A 15,693-nucleotide genomic window follows, 5' to 3' on the forward strand; every position below is an offset into this window, starting at 1 on the left:
TGTATTTCTACAAACGATATATATATATATATATATATATATATATATATATATATATATATAGGAGATGTACTTGCATAGCAAGTGACCTGATCTGAGATCGTGTGCTGGAACGAAAACAATTGCAGCGTGGAATGTGTTTATAAGCCATTTAAAATAACACACAAAATTCGTTAGATTCACTTCAACATTTAAATTTTATATATATATATATATATATATATATATATATATATATATACACACACATATATATGTTTTTCTTTCCATTTCGTCTGTTGTAAATAATAATAATGATAAACTTTTATCACGAAGTTTTCGTACAAGTAAATTGTATAAAAGAGGTCAGAGGGGGAAGTGTTTTTCTCGGAAAAACACTGATGTCATACAAGATTATTGTTAAACCAATCAACAGCTTAAAAACCATCAAATAAAGATTAAAATCTCAGCTTTGTTCAGGGTTGTTACGAGGTAAGCTTTTCGTTTTTTCATCTTCCTTTTCTATCTTTAATGCCGTCTCTCCATTGCTTTGCAAAGTCGCTTTCAACCCTTTGCTCTTGTATCATGCTCCTCACCACAACTCGAGTTCACATCGAACCCGGATTTGCTATGTTTTGATTCTTCTGGAGCAGTCATTTGATAGACAACGCTCTCGTCTTAAATATCGACATAAAACTTACGTATGATGCCACGAGGACTTTATTTCATTTTTGGCCCCAAGATTATCAGTTTTTTTTCCAGCTGGTTCTTCGCCAATTTCGGCTAAGAATTTTTTTTCCTATTATTTACCTTTGTTTTCCGGTCTCCCGTGGATGGTGACATTTGCTTTGAAGTCGGTGAGGGAGATGAGCGCGCACACATCCACACCGACTGACTTTCATAATATCAATTATATATATATATTTGTGTGTGTGTAGGTAGGAGCCCGATAATATCGTTTGTAAATTCTTGATTGTTTTAACCTGATTTTTTTTTTACTGCGCAAACTGGTTAGTTAGGTGGTGTGCCCTCGCTTTACCTTCGCCCATTTTGTGACATACGACAGAAATAATTATAAAACAATACAATAAATATGTTTAAGACGTCTACAAGTTTTCTTATTTTTATTTTCGTTATCAGTTTACAGATAAAATCAATTACAGAACTCAGTGGTTCTTTGGCCGCTTCTATCATTAATAACTGATAAAAGTAAGTTACCTCCCCTTGTATCGTCTTAATATTGACAAGTGTCCGTTTTCCGTTTTATTTTTTAGTATAAAATATTTTAAAATAGATGAATCTTCCTAATTTTTTGCACACTTCATTCATTTTGGATATATTTCCCATTTTCATATATATTTAAAAAAAAATTAGGCGTCATTTTCTTCGAGAGGTGAGTTTCGAAAAGAGCGTCAGCTGTTTTGGCTGCGATGAATTTTCTGTTTCGGTTTTGTTTTCTTGCTTTCATTTTGACAGCATGAAGGGTCGTGACTTGCACATTTATTAGTTTTTTATTCACATATATCCTTCTTCCTCTTCCTCCTTTTCTTCTTCTCCATTTTTTTCCTTCCTTTTTTTCTTCTTCTCCCTTTTCTTCTTCTTCTTCTATTGACTGAGCCCATTGTGAAGATAGTCTTGTCACCTTCCTTTGGCCTGCAAGGGCCAACTGTTTTCTTTTTTGCTTGATAGCCTTAGCGAAAGAGGTTGTGTGGTGAGCCAGGTTGAAAGGGCTGAAGACAGACACTTTCTTCTTTGACTAAGCCCTCCTCAGCTTTTTGAAGCTTCACTTGATAAGGAAAGTGATGGTGGAGAAGGAAGTTCTGCCCCACCCCCTAACAATGTGAATGTTGCAAGAATGGTCCAAGTGAATGGGTCTACTCTAAGCATACTCCTGTAGACAAAGTGGAGAGAGCCCTTACTCTGGTGGTCAGGACTCTTGTGGATTTGTAGTGTTTCCACGAGTAGTCCTAGGAGATCCCCACCCCCTTTTCGAGAATCTTGTTATAATCAATTGCTTTTCATTATTTATACTGCTTTCATGTAACCCTACATTTTATTTGTCCTGTGTTGCCCACAATGTTTTTCTTAGTGTAAACTCTTTGTGGTCAATAAAAAATTATTATTGAGTGAGAGAGCAGTGCATGTCATCAAAGTGACACTGGGGTAAAATATACGAAGCCGAGTATACCCATCATGACTACCCATCTGATAAGGGTACACCAGGCACATGCATCACAACCATATGTGCACGACATGGTGATCTCATATCAAGATAAACAGCACATGACCTTGTAGGTGGAGCTCAGTTAGAGTTTTCTTCAGGTTGAGTAACCATCCTGCTCAAAAGATCACTGAATAAGGTTTGTTTAAGGATGTTGAACGAAACACCCATGTCTCCAGGGGTGAGTTATCCAAACCTCAAAGAATTCCTCTTAAGACATGGCTATGATGCTTCCCAACTACTTCTGCTCGTGATCACAGATGCACATATCAGCCACTAAGGGACGTGTTCAATTGATTAAGGTAAAACAAATCTGTGGTATTGAGCAGAATATTTGCTGTAGCCCATCTTTTTATACCAAGACAAAACAATGTACATGTTAACACTTCCAATCAGTTAAGATCAGAAGCCATGAAAGCCACTGCCTGGTACTTATTATTAAGGTGGTGAGCTGGCAGAATCATTAGCATGCTGGATGAAATGCATAATGGTATTTCACCCATCACGACATTCTTAGTTCAAATTCCGGTGAGGTCAACTTTGCTTTTCAGCCTTTTCTGGGGTCGATAAATTAAGTACCAGCGAAACACTGGAGTCAGTGTAATCGACTACTTCCCGTCCCTACAAATTTGAGACATTCTGCCTTTAATAGAAATGATTATTATTGTTGTTGTTGTTATGGGTAGTGGGTAGCGATTTTCTTCACTACTTCAGGGAGTGACGACCCTGCCTGACACGAGTCCTGGGCTCAGCTGGCTCCGGCTGACAGTACCTGGTATGGGCCCCTACCCAGGGTTACAGAAAGGAGACAACCTTCAAAGAAATCCGGAGTGGAGCCCCGTAGGCGGTTTAGTGTTCGACTCGACACTCTTCCGGCAGCTCCTGCGACCAAGCTGGTGCCAAACGTAATGCTCTGCACTCCTTCGGACAATGTCAGCAAGATCGAGAGAGGAATCCTGACGATTGGGCTAACCCAGGATTTTCTTACATCCAGCCCAGGCCTGCGCAAAACTGGAGAGGACAGGAAATGTAAAAACCAGACTGGATCAGTTTATGCACAACTCCATTGTCTCCTGAGATAAAAGGATGCCAGCAGTTATTGTTATTATTATCACTGAGGTCAATGTAATTGACTCTTCCCCCTCCCCAAAATGGCTGCCCTTACAGCAAAATTTGAAACCATTATTATTATTATTATTATTATTATTATTATTAATATTGTTCAGTAGTTTTATTTTTATAACGTGCTTTCACTTCACTACCGAGTGCAGCTCTGTGTGCCTTGGGTATGTGCTGTGGTTTGCTGTGGTGCTCTTATGGTTACTGTATTGAAAGTGTTTTGCGTAGGATGTGTGCAGTACCCAGTAGTGCAATTTTCTGTATGTTATATATATTTGTAAGTCCTGGTGTTTTTGTTATGTATTTGTCTGAATATTTTTTTATTATACCTAAGACACCTACTATGATAGGAATTGTTTCTGATTCTAGATTCCACATTCAAGTTACCTCTATCTCCAGGGCTCTGTATTTTGAAAGTTTCTCTGTTTCTTTTAGAGATGAGATGTTACAGTATAACTGAAAACTTTAAGAGGGGGAGTGGCAGGGGCAGTTATGAAATATCTTTATGTAATACAACACAGACATTTAAATTGATTGGGTTTTTCTAAGGATTTCTCTGAGACGTGGTTCTCCTGGGATATTATCTAGATGTTTCTGACATCCCTTTTTTTTTTTATCATACCTAGGGCACCTACAATAACAGGAACAGTTTTGGTTTTAAGATGGCACTACCAGTTCAAGATAAACTCTTCAGGTCAGACGGGTTTGTCTGAGGTGCATGCAGAGAGGCAAAACCATTCTGCATGCTCTCGTTTAGTGTCCAGGCATTGCTGACTTATGGAGTTATGTTGAACAGCTGCTGTCACGTGTGGGATGGATCCGTCTGTTGTCTGAGTCTGTAGTGATGATTGCACTGCCATCCCATTTCAATCAGGCAAGTAAGGCAATTTTCCTTTGCCTGGTGGCTATGGCAAAAGTGGTTGTTTAATGGGCAAGGTTGAAAGGCCTGAGGACAGATACATTCCTCTTTGGTAGAACTCTCATTGACTTCCTCAAGTTTCACTTGAAAAGGAAATTGAGGGTGGAGAGGGAAGTGCTGTCCTCGAGTGTGTTTATTGAAAGGTGGCTGAAAGTTCCAAAAATGGCAAGAGTGGATGGTGTAGACCTGTGAGGTGGAGAGGGCACTTGCTCCCAGGGTTTCATGGAAATCTCGGACAGTGGGGTTCCTCGATTATCCCTAGAGGCCTTCCTGTATCATCCTTCCTGCCACTTTTTTTCTAAACCCTTGTATGCTATGCATTTGTCCCTTCTTTTCCAGTGTAGACCATGTATACTTAATAATCTTTCTTTCTTTCCTTTTTTATCATTTCATTCTATGTAAACCCCAGCACTTTATGTCTGTCTTTGTATTACTCCCCTCATCCTTCACACTTGTGGCAAATAAATGAAAGAATTATTATTATTATTAAGACCAAAGTTGTTAGTAAGAAGGAAGATAAAACTCTCTTTGTTTCAGGTAAATGGCCCTGCTCCATATGTAAGGCCAAAGGAGTTGGAAGAAATTCCATGTGCTGCATCCAGTGTAAACTATGGGCAGTGGAATCACAGGTAGATTAAGAGATAAAGTTGTCTTTGTATGTGGCAGATGTGCAGGAACAATAAGCAATAAGAGCACACAGGAACTAGATTCTCTCAAATGCCCAGGAGGTTCTCCTGAGGTTGTAGATAGTTTCTGTTACCTAGGTGACCGAATTAGCAATGGTGGAGGATGCTCTGAAAATATTGCTTCTAGAATAAGAATTGGGTGGAGGAAGTTCAGAGAGCCATTACCTCTGTTGCCAACAAAAGGCCTCTCTCTCTCTCAGAGTGAAAGGTAGACTCTATGATGCTTGTGTTTGAACGGCTATATGTCATGGCAGTGAGATGGACTCTGTATGCATAAGAAATGTGTTGACTGGAAAGAAATTATACTCCGTTGGATGGGCAACATCAGTGTGCATATGCAACAAAGTGCAAATGTATTGAGAGAAAAGTTGGGCCTAAGAGTCAAATGTAGCTTGCAAGAGAGAAGACTGCATTGGTTTGGACATGTGATGTGTATGAATGAGGACAGCTGCATAAAGAAGTGCCAATCACTGAAAGTGGACGGTGTCCATGGAAGAGGGAGACCCTAGTTCTTCTGTCTAGCTTTGCTATTTCACTTTTTGTCACAAAAGCTGCTAAGTAAAGATACTGGCCAAGTATTTACAACTTTCACTAGATTCAGACCATTTAGCTTTGACTTCATTGGGTTCCTCACCCTTCTCAGTTTTTGTTTTCATTTCTGTTGTTAGTTCCCTGTCAGATCCTAATACTCCGAGATAGCTATAACTCTCTCTTTCTTTTAATGATTTTTTTATGTCTGGCCATTTAGTAATTGGATGCCTTCTGGTCCTGGTCCCTTCCAATTTAGCATTCTTCCTAACACTTTACTCATTAATGCACTAGATAATCTTAGATCTGGCTACTTCTTCCTTTGTTTTCTTTAACTACCCTGCATCTCCTTTTGATTGTCTGGCTTATACCAAATATTAGTCCAGAACATTCTAGCTTCTTCTGCATTAGGGTCCTCATCTTCAGTACTTTCTTCTCCTCTATTTATTTGGTTGTAAGATCTCTTCTGGTCTGTCTCGAGTCATTTATTCTGTTGATACTGATCTGTTGTTTTCTGATATCTGGAGAGCTTGCCTGCTATTTCTGTTACACACTGTTTCAACTCTTCTATTACTGTCCCAAATCCTTTCTCTCTGACTAAGTATCTTTTCTCAAGAGATTTGAATCTTGTGTTTCCTATCTTGTTCAGTTTCCAGGGTTTCTATTCTACTCAGATCTTGTCTTAAAGTCTTCTCCTTATTTTGTAATTTCCTTTTTCACACTTGCCTTTTTCTAATCTTTTCTAGTGAGATATCTAATCTTCTAGTAACTACTTCCCCTCCTGCAGAGATCAATAAGTTAGTGCCTTCTGTATTTTTAGTATCCATCCTGCTGATAACAGAATCTACTTTCCTAGTCGTATCTAGCAACATCCTTCTATCGGTACCTTTTAATCCTGGCAATCTTTTTCTTACTTCTTCTCTCATTACTTCCTGTAACTCATCTAAAATCTTCTGATCTTCCTCACTTAAATCACTTAAGTCACTGGTGCCAGTTGTCCCTTTCTTATTGTTATTTTTTCCTTTAGCTTCTTCTTTGGTTTGAGATGTATCTCTTATCTTTTATGCTCTTGTTTGTCTTTCCTACTGCCTGGTCTTTCTTTTCCAGTTCTCTTGTGATCTCTTCCACCTCCAATTCCACTTTCTTTTCCTATTATCATTAGCTTGATCAACTAACTTCTGCTCAGTCACTTTAAACATGCCCTTCTCTATCCAAAGTATTAACATCCATTTTCTATAGCCCCTTCTTTTAGGTGCACTTTCTAAGTAGCACTACATCACTACCCTGTTTTCTTTGCTGATGCTGTCTTAGGATAAGAGCTGTGGTTAATCTGCATCTTTACTAAACCACTACCAAGCAAGAGGCCTTCCCCTGAAGGTCCAACCTCATTTTTACTGTTACAACCAGAGTTTCTACACAAACTCCTGTCTCTTATAAACTGGGGTAATGCATTGCTCATCAACATCATCATCATCATTACTAGTACCATTTGACATCTGATAGTTTCAAGTAAGTTTTTATCGCATCACTTGTAACATTTTTTGTGCTGCAGAGGTGTGTGCAGCATTGTGTTGTTGTTTTTTTTTGTCAATGAGGGGGGGGGGGTATTGCCTCAGTATGTTTTGTTATGGGGTTTGGACTAAGTCTTTTCTTGTATTAGTGTTTGTATTGTGTGTTGTGTGTGTAGTGTAGTTGTGTTCTTCTGATGGTTACTGGGCCTCTTTTGTACATGTTGGGCTTTGTTCATTTTATTGCACATTTCTTGTATGAGTTCATTCCTGTGTGCTTTCGGGGAGTGTTGCATTCGGGAATATGACTTATATCGTTTCAATGGAGTCATCGTCATCTGTCCATCATTCTCTTCTGGTTTTGTTAATCATTTGGGCCGTGACTTCTGCACTGTCTGCAAAGAAGTGTGTGATCTTGCATTTTCATAATGAAAGAGAATGCCCTTACTATTATTAGCAAGTGCTGGATGTTTCTGAGGGATCACCACCTTTAATTTGTCCATCTTGTCACAGTACACACCCAAACTGATGGTCCTGTCCATGGGAAGAAACTTCCTTCCAATCCCACCAAATTGTAAGTATAACCTTCTTCGAGTGAACCCCTGCTTTGGAGGTTGGTTCTGGCAATTCTTCACACTTCTCCCATGATTGTTTGTGCTTCACATTGTTATAGATCACAGGTGTCAAACTGCAGGACCGTGGGCCACATCTGGCCCGACACATAATTCTATCCAATCTGCGAGAGAATTTTAGGCATTTTGTAATGGCTCCGGCAATATGAAATGCAAACCACAATTTCCCCAATTTAGCAGCCTTGTTCAACGAAAGGCTGCCTGAGAGCCTTCTTGCATCTATCAGAACAAGTTAAATGACAGTTGTGTAGTGCATGAATGTTTGTTATCACAGTAACCTAGCAACAGGATGTTGCTAGTTTTGGATTGGTGCATAAGAGATGAAAGTAGTGTTGTGCCCAGATATTGCATCACTCCTCCCCGCTTATGCCATATCAAGCGCCTGTCTGTAGATGCACGGTCTTAATTTTAAATCAAAGCCAAGAGAAAAGTTGATTCTGAAAACAGGGCCTTCCAAAGCACTGGGAGGCTCAATATATATTTACCAATATTGGCTGTAAACCTGTGTGTCTGATATGTGGAGATAATGTGGCTGTGATCAAGGAATATAATCTAAGACAGCACTACAAGACTAATCATTGAGACAAATTGCAAACTTTGAATGCAGAACAGAAGCTATAGAAGGTAGAAGGAAAGTAATTTTGAGCTGTTTTACAACCCATTTGCCATCGACATGGAAACTGCACCTGTTCATTTTCAGATGGAGCCCATAGAGCTGTAGTGTAATGGGGTGCAAAAGGCATAGTATGACAGTGAGGGTCCTGCACAGTTCACTCGTTTCATTCCTAAAGAGACGCCCCAGCTTCGTCTACATGCGGCTCAAATCTTTAGCATGTTTGGTAGCAGACATCTGTGTGAACAGCTGTTCTCTGTGATGAAGATTAACAAAACATCACACAGGAGTTGTCTCCCTGATGAACAGCTTCTGTCCATCCTGAGAATCTCCACAGCATAGAACCTTATTCCATAATATAAACAAACTTGTTGCCAAAAAATGATGTCAAACATCCAGCCCTAACAAACTGGAATAAGAGCAAAAATTGGTATCCTTTCATTTAATATTATTTTAACTTTTGTCTGTTTTAACTCAATGTTTAAAAAAGGTTTAGTTTCCCACTGTTTTATGAATGTTTATCCAGTTTGGCCCACAACCTTAAATGTGGTTTTAGAGTTTTGATCCCCTATGTGATTGACTTTGACACCCCTATTATAGACCATCCATTTTTTTTTGGGGTCTCCTGTCATAATTTCTAATTTCTCATTTGATAAGAGGGATAGAATGGAATGGAAATCCTTTTTTTCCCCTTCTGGAGCATAGGGCCAGTTTCCCGGTTTCCATGGCATATGTGTTCCTGCCTAGCTGGACGGGACGCCAGTCCATCGCAGCTTTTTATTCAAGAAACAGGAAGAAAGAGTGAGAGAAAGTTGGGGCGAAAGAGTACAACAGGGGTCACCACCACCCTCTGCTAGAGCCTCGTGGAGCATTTAGGTGTTTTCTCTCAATAAACACACACAACGCTCAGTCTGGCAATCGAAACACCGATCCTCCGACCGTGAGTCCGCTGCCCTAACCACTGAGCCATTGCGCCTCCACGATAAGGGGGATATAACATGATATTTTGATTAATGTTTTAATTACTGATTTGAACATCATATGGTTGTATCCTTAACAACATTCTTTGCAGTCTTGGAGGTGCTTGTACAGTGTTTTTGCTCTCTCTATTTTCCAATTCCTTGTGGTCTGATTCGGTTTGGAACTTTTTCTCATTCACATATGGATGAAATTTTTCCCAACCAAACTATTTCCTTCCATCTGTCAACTGGAATTCAGTTGGTGAAATTTTTATATTGTACAACAGAAAAATAATCTATTTTCATAAGTTTTAAGATAGTTGTGTTACAAAATATCATCACCATCATCATCCTTTAACATCCATTGTCCATGCTGGCATGGGTTGGACGGTTTGACCAGGGCTGGTAAGTTTGAAGGCCTTCACCAGCCCCCAGTCTGATTTGGCATGTTTTCTACAGCTGGATGCCCTTCCTAACACCAACCACTCCGAGAGTGTAATGGGTGCTTTTACATGCCACTAGCATGGGTGCCATTTGTGTGACACTGGTATCTGCCATGACTGTGATTTTGCTCAGTGTGATGGGTCTTCTGAAGCATGACATAATGCCAAAGGTCTTGGTCATTGCCTCCCTCAGACCCAACGCTCAAAAGGAACTCAGCCACCCTGCCTCCATGAGGCCCAACGCTCAAAAGGAACTCAGTCACTTTGCCTCTATAAAAAAACAAAAAAACAAAAATGAAGGCATATGAGATTTATCAAGTTGTAAATTGTTGCAAGTGTATGCACAGGAAAATAAGTTCTCTAAATCTAATTTTAATGTGAATGTTTCATAAAGCGTGAGGCTGTGTGTGTGTGTGTGCATGCACTTTTGTGCTTTAAGCTGGTCTCTCAAGGCAGAAAGAGAGAACGTGTATTTATGTTAATATGGATTGGCAAACCATCCTGTGGCTGAGGCAACTTACTCCTTTCTCATCAAATTCAACTTTGAAGATTCTTCATGTAATGCATTGGTAAAACATCAAAGAATAGCTTGTTGAGAATTTGCTGAGCCTTCTTGATTGGCCAGTTGTAACCCAAAAGTTGCTCATTGGTCTGTTAAAACACAAAGTTAAAAAAAACAAAAACCAACAGATTTTGTTTCCTTGCTTTCCACATTTTAGCTGGAGTCATGGTGACAGGAGTACAAGAACCCCAACGAAGCAATTGACCAATCACCATTGCTGTATAATGTGGTTCAAGACCAAGGTGTTGTTTGCAGATAACACACTGGGAAAAGACTGTCCAATTGCTGCACATCTTTCTCTGAACCTACTGCACACATTTGCAGACTTCACTTGCAGATGGTACACACACTGCAGACTCACTTGCATTTTGTGCAAAATCATACAGAGCCCCTTGTTTGCACCTTCCCTGACAATAACTTCTGCCAGCTTAAAAAATGTACTGTTTTTTACCTGCTGTCAACCATTATCTACTGGTAAACATTTTCATTTTATAAACACCGGCATTTGTGCATTCATTTTCTATAACACGTTATTCAGCTGACTTTGTTAAAAATGGAAATATCTTTTGTACATTCTCACAAATGCATGTAAACCTTATTACCTTGCATGATATTGTCAATTAACCCTTTAGTGTTTAGACTGGCCTAATATGGCCCAAACATGTAACTTGTTTTATAGTTGAACTGGCAAGATCCAGCCTTTGTAACACCTCCCCTACAATGTCATGCTAAAAAATAATCCCATTATCAAAATGTTTAAAACCCTTACAATACCAACCTGGCTGAAACTGGTTCTGGCTCTGTGGTACAAATGTCTTGTTTTCATAAGTTTTGAATTAAAATCTTCCACCAAACCTTAGTCACAATTTATGTTCCTAACACTAGCTTAATGATAACGAAGTTATTTTATTAAATTCTTTGTTATATTTAAAATTAATTGAAAGAAACAGAGAGCATCTCAAAATAATCCCATTATCGAAATGTTTAAGCTATGAGATAATGGCATCGATTCAAAGCAAGGTGAATAGATAAGCATTGGATTTGAGTGAGGAATCTGACTGGTAAAGGGTTAAGATGTATTCCTGTCTGAATCCTGCCCAGTTGTTCTGATCTCTCTCTTAGCTGTAATTATATGAGAGAAAGAGAGAGAGAGAGAGAGAGAGAGAATGAATCTACTTTGACAACAAATGATGTATTTAATACCTTAATGATGTTTTTCCTAATTATTTTCTTTTCATTTGCAGAGCAAAACTACATGTTGAACTCATGGAGAAGAGAGGTATTTAATTTTTTATTTTTAATCATATTTTTGTAAAATTTTTTCTTTTAGACATCAATTTTCAAAAATAATACTTGTGAAAATTTACAGAAATAAAACAATAAAACTTTTACCCATCATTATCATCATCATCATCATATGTCTGTTTTCCATGTTGGTTTGGGTTGGATTGTTTGAAATGGAGACAAAAAATTTCCAGTTTCTTGTTTTATTTTGTGTGTGTGTGTGTGTGTGTGTCAGGTCACTCTTGAGTGCTGCTGGTAACATGTAATCCAGTACAACCTGTTGCATGGTCAAGCCGTCGGCGACTAAACTGGCAACCCTATCAGACTTGCTTGATGAGGAAGGCAAAAGTCTTCTTGGGCCAATAGGTGGAGGTAGTGCAGTGCAAGCTACACCCACTGAAAATTATTCATCCACACAGGTACTTCCTGTACTCCAATTCTCAGTAAAATCATTTAATTGGTTGGATAGCAGAAACCTAAAAATGTACTTGTAACTTACTCTAATATGTCTCAGACAGATTCAGTAAATGGCAAAAAAGGCTTGGGAACATCAGGGGAACAGGTCTGGCTTGGCAGGTGTCCTAGTGTATTACAAGCTGGACCCAGTCATCATCTTGCCACTGTGGTCAAACAATCTCCAAGAAAAAGTAGAAATATGCATCCTTTGAATTTTGTTTGTTAGAATGTGCGCACACTCCTTGATGATAATTTCACAAAGAGGCCAGAAAGGCGTACTGCACTTGTTGCATGTGAGCTTAAGAAATATTCCCTTGATATAGTTGCACTCTCTGAAACTCGTCTCTCTGGTGAGGGTCAAGTAAATGAACCTACTTCTGGATATATTATCTTTTGGCGAGGCAGACCTGAGAGTCAGCGTAGAGAATCTGGTGTTGGGTTTGCTCTCAAGAATACATTAGTGTCCTCCATTGCAGAGCTTCCAAGTGGTATATCTGAATGGATAATGTCATGCTGTATTAAACTGACAAAAGGTAGGTTTCTTACCATTGTCAGTATTTATTCACCAACAATGTCTCATTCTGATGAAACTGTAGGACAGTTTTATGATGATCTAGCACAATTATTGAGGAAAGTACCAATTTCTGATAAGCTGGTCATATTGGGAGATTTCAATGCAAGAGTTGGAAATGACCATGTTTCATGGTCTGTTTTAGGCCAACAGGGAATTTGAAAATGCAATAGAAATGGAGAAGCTCTTTTGACATTTTGTGCTAAGAATAATCTAGTTGTCACCAACACTCTGTTTAAGTGAGAGGCATCCACGAATACAGTGATGAGTTTAGCGAACATGTAGGGGTTCACCAGGGCTCAGTTCTCAGCCCACTTTTATCCATTATAGTCCTCCAGGCCATAACAGAGGAACTCAAGATTGGATGCCCGAGGGAACTGCTATATGCTGATACCTCACTCTTATTGCAGAATCTTTAGTAGAATTGGAGAAGAAATTCCAGGTATGGAAACAAAACCTGGAATCAAAAGGCCTTAAAGTTAACCTAGCCAAAACAAAAGTGGTTGTTAGTAAGAAAGAAAATAAAACTTTCCTTCTGTCAGGTAAATGACTCTGCTCAATATGTAGGAAAGGAGTTGGAAGTAATTCTATTTGTTGCACCTAGTGTAGATTATGGACACATAAGAGGTTCCAGGGGTTCACAGGTAGATTAACAGATAAAGTCGTCTTTATATGTGGCAGATGTGCAGGAACTATAAGCACTCAGAGCACACGGGGCTTAGATTGTTTCAAATATCCAGGAGGTTCTCTTGAGGTTGTAGGCAGTTTCTGTTTCCCAAGTGACCAAATTAGCCATGGTGGAGGATGCTCTGGAAGTATTATTTCTAGAATAAGAATTGGGTGGAGGAAGTTCAGAGAGCCATTACCTCTGTTGGCAACAAAAGGATTCTTTCTCCCAGAGTGAAAGGTAGACTATATGATGCCTGTGTGTGAACAGCTATATGCCATGGTAGTGAGACATGGGCACTGAATGCATAAGACATGCGTAGACTGGAGAGAAATGAAGGCAGTATGCACCATTGGATGTGCAACAACAGTGCACATGTAGGACAAAGTGCAAATGTATTGAGAGAAAAGTTGGGCATAAAAGGAGTCAAATGTAGCTTGCAAAAGAGAAGACTACATTGGTTTGGACATGTGATGTGTAGGAATGAAGACAGCTGCATAAAGAAGTGCTGATCACTGAAAGTGGATGGTGTCCACGGAAGAGGGAGACCCAGGAAGACATGGGATGAAGTGGTAAGGACTGATCTCAGGAAGTTGGACCTCATGGAGGAAATGACAATTTACTAAGATGCCTGGCGATATGAAGTTCTTGAGAAGACCCAGCCATAAACACTGTGTGTCCCACCCATACATAACAAGAAAACTTCTCACACACCCTAACCCCAACAAACCATCTCTTCCTCACATCTCCTCCTTCATACACAATGCCTACCTCCCACTCCCCAATCCTCTCCTCACAGCCCTGTTTCTCTGTATCATTGTTATTCGGGAGCTCCCCCTCTCACACCCACACTCTATACACCCAGGTTTTCAACACTTACTTCCCCTCCCCACTCTCTAATTATGCTTCTTCGGTATTCACGAGGGCTGTTTTGGTTGAATCACAGAAATTAGCAAGGGGAGTGGTATTTGAGAAAACTAGATCACCAAATCCATTTTCTAAATACAACTACACTCCCCCTCCCGCCTCACTCTAGCCTTCATAAATTTTCCCTCTTATCCCCCCTCACTACTGCCATATATTAAACCGACAATATCTCTTCCTTTTAATTCCATATTACCATTTACCTGCTTCTCTCTTAGCATTTAAACATTCTTTTCTGGTATTTCTCCTGCCCCCCCCCTCCTACTCATAACCTTACAACTACATACACCTCTCCTACTCCATACTGTAAACATGCTCCCAGCACAAAATATTCATCAATCGAAAACCTGTGGTAGCCACCACGATTCTTCTCCATTCACTCTTGCTTTCTTCATGCATAAATACTTTTGTCTCCCCCTTGACTAAAAACATTTCCCCACCCTCTTCGCCACACATTACCTTTCTAATACCACTCCCCTTGCTAATTTCTGTGATTCGACCAAAGCAGCCCTAGTGAATAATCTTTTCTACTCTAGGCACAAGGACCAAGATTTTTGTGGGAGGTGGGAGCCAATTGATTAGATTAATCTCAGTATGCAACTGGTACTTAATTTATCGACCCCGGAAGCATAAAAGGCAAAGTTGACCTCACTTGAGTTTGAACTCAGAATATAAAGACAGAAGAAATACTGCTAAGCATTTCGCCCGGCGTGCTAACAATTCTGCCCACTCACCACCTTAGCAGCCCTATTGAATACTACCGGACAAGTGATCTTATTCAAATTCCTCATTCCTCTCACTCCCTTATGTTTTTTTGCTTTTTTCTTTCTTTGAATTCCTTATTTCTCTCTACATTTATGTTCTGTGCTCTCCTTCTCTGCTCTCCTTCTCTGCTCTCTTCACATTCTGATCAAACCCTCCATGTATTAACATGTACCTCCTTATTACAATGCAAAACTTTCATTTAATCCAGATATCCTTGGCCTGACGAGTAGCCTGTGGTATACACCTCGCTTGGACATTTATCACTTCGAGATTCTGCTTGTATTGAAACACATGTAGCCTGGATCTTATTCTACTCCATTCTATAAGTTTTGTGTGTGTGTGTGTGTGTGTGAAAGGCAAATTGTGTGTGAACAGCTATGTTACATGGCAGTGAAACATGGACTGTAACAGTTGAAGACATGCATAGTGTTGAATGAAATGAAGCTAGTATGCTTCACTGGATGTGCAATATCCATGTGCATGTTCGACAGAGTGTAAGCATTTGAGAGGAAAGTTAGGCATAAGAGGCATCAGATATGGTGTACAAGAGAGATGACTGTGCTGGTATGGTCATGTGATGCATATAGATGAGGACAAATGTGTAAACAAGTGCCGGTTTCTAACTATGGATGGAACCTGTGGTAGAGGTAGACCCAGGAAGACATGGGACAAGGTTGTGAAGCATGAGCTTCAAACTTTGAGCCTCACAGAGGCAATGAGTAGTGATTGAGACCTTTGGCAATGTCCTGCGCTTGAAAGGACATATGAAGCCAAGTGAAATCATGGTTGTAGTTGATGCTGGTGTCACATAACTGGCACACGTGCCAACCTTTCAAGTGTTGGGCCTCACAGAAGTA

General features: G+C 39.7%; 1 protein-coding gene across 17 annotated transcripts in view; it reads left to right on the forward strand.

Annotated features, from left to right (window-relative positions):
* Positions 1-245: 245 nt before the first annotated feature.
* The window catches only part of LOC128249665 (protein mono-ADP-ribosyltransferase PARP15-like), a 62,590-nt gene continuing 47,142 nt past the window's right edge, over positions 246-15,693 (forward strand). For 3 of the 17 annotated variants that reach the window (XM_089338029.1, XM_089338069.1, XM_089337774.1), the window contains exons 1-2: positions 328-471; positions 11,414-11,448. Coding sequence is in view for 1 of the 17 variants with exons in the window: in XM_089338652.1 (XP_089194778.1) it covers positions 11,425-11,448 (24 nt within the window). In the remaining 16 variants the exon portion in view is untranslated. Of the gene's footprint in view, positions 472-1,119; positions 1,189-1,215; positions 1,373-3,945; positions 4,194-4,249; positions 6,962-7,068; positions 7,535-10,326; positions 10,644-11,413; positions 11,449-15,693 lie in introns of those variants that run through there. The other 14 variants (XM_089338447.1, XM_089338501.1, XM_089338406.1 and 11 more) reach the window with 12 other exon arrangements.

The sequence above is a fragment of the Octopus bimaculoides genome, chromosome 1, assembly GCF_046866305.1.
Source record: "Octopus bimaculoides isolate indiv1 chromosome 1, ASM4686630v1, whole genome shotgun sequence".
NCBI lineage: Eukaryota > Metazoa > Mollusca > Cephalopoda > Octopoda > Octopodidae > Octopus > Octopus bimaculoides.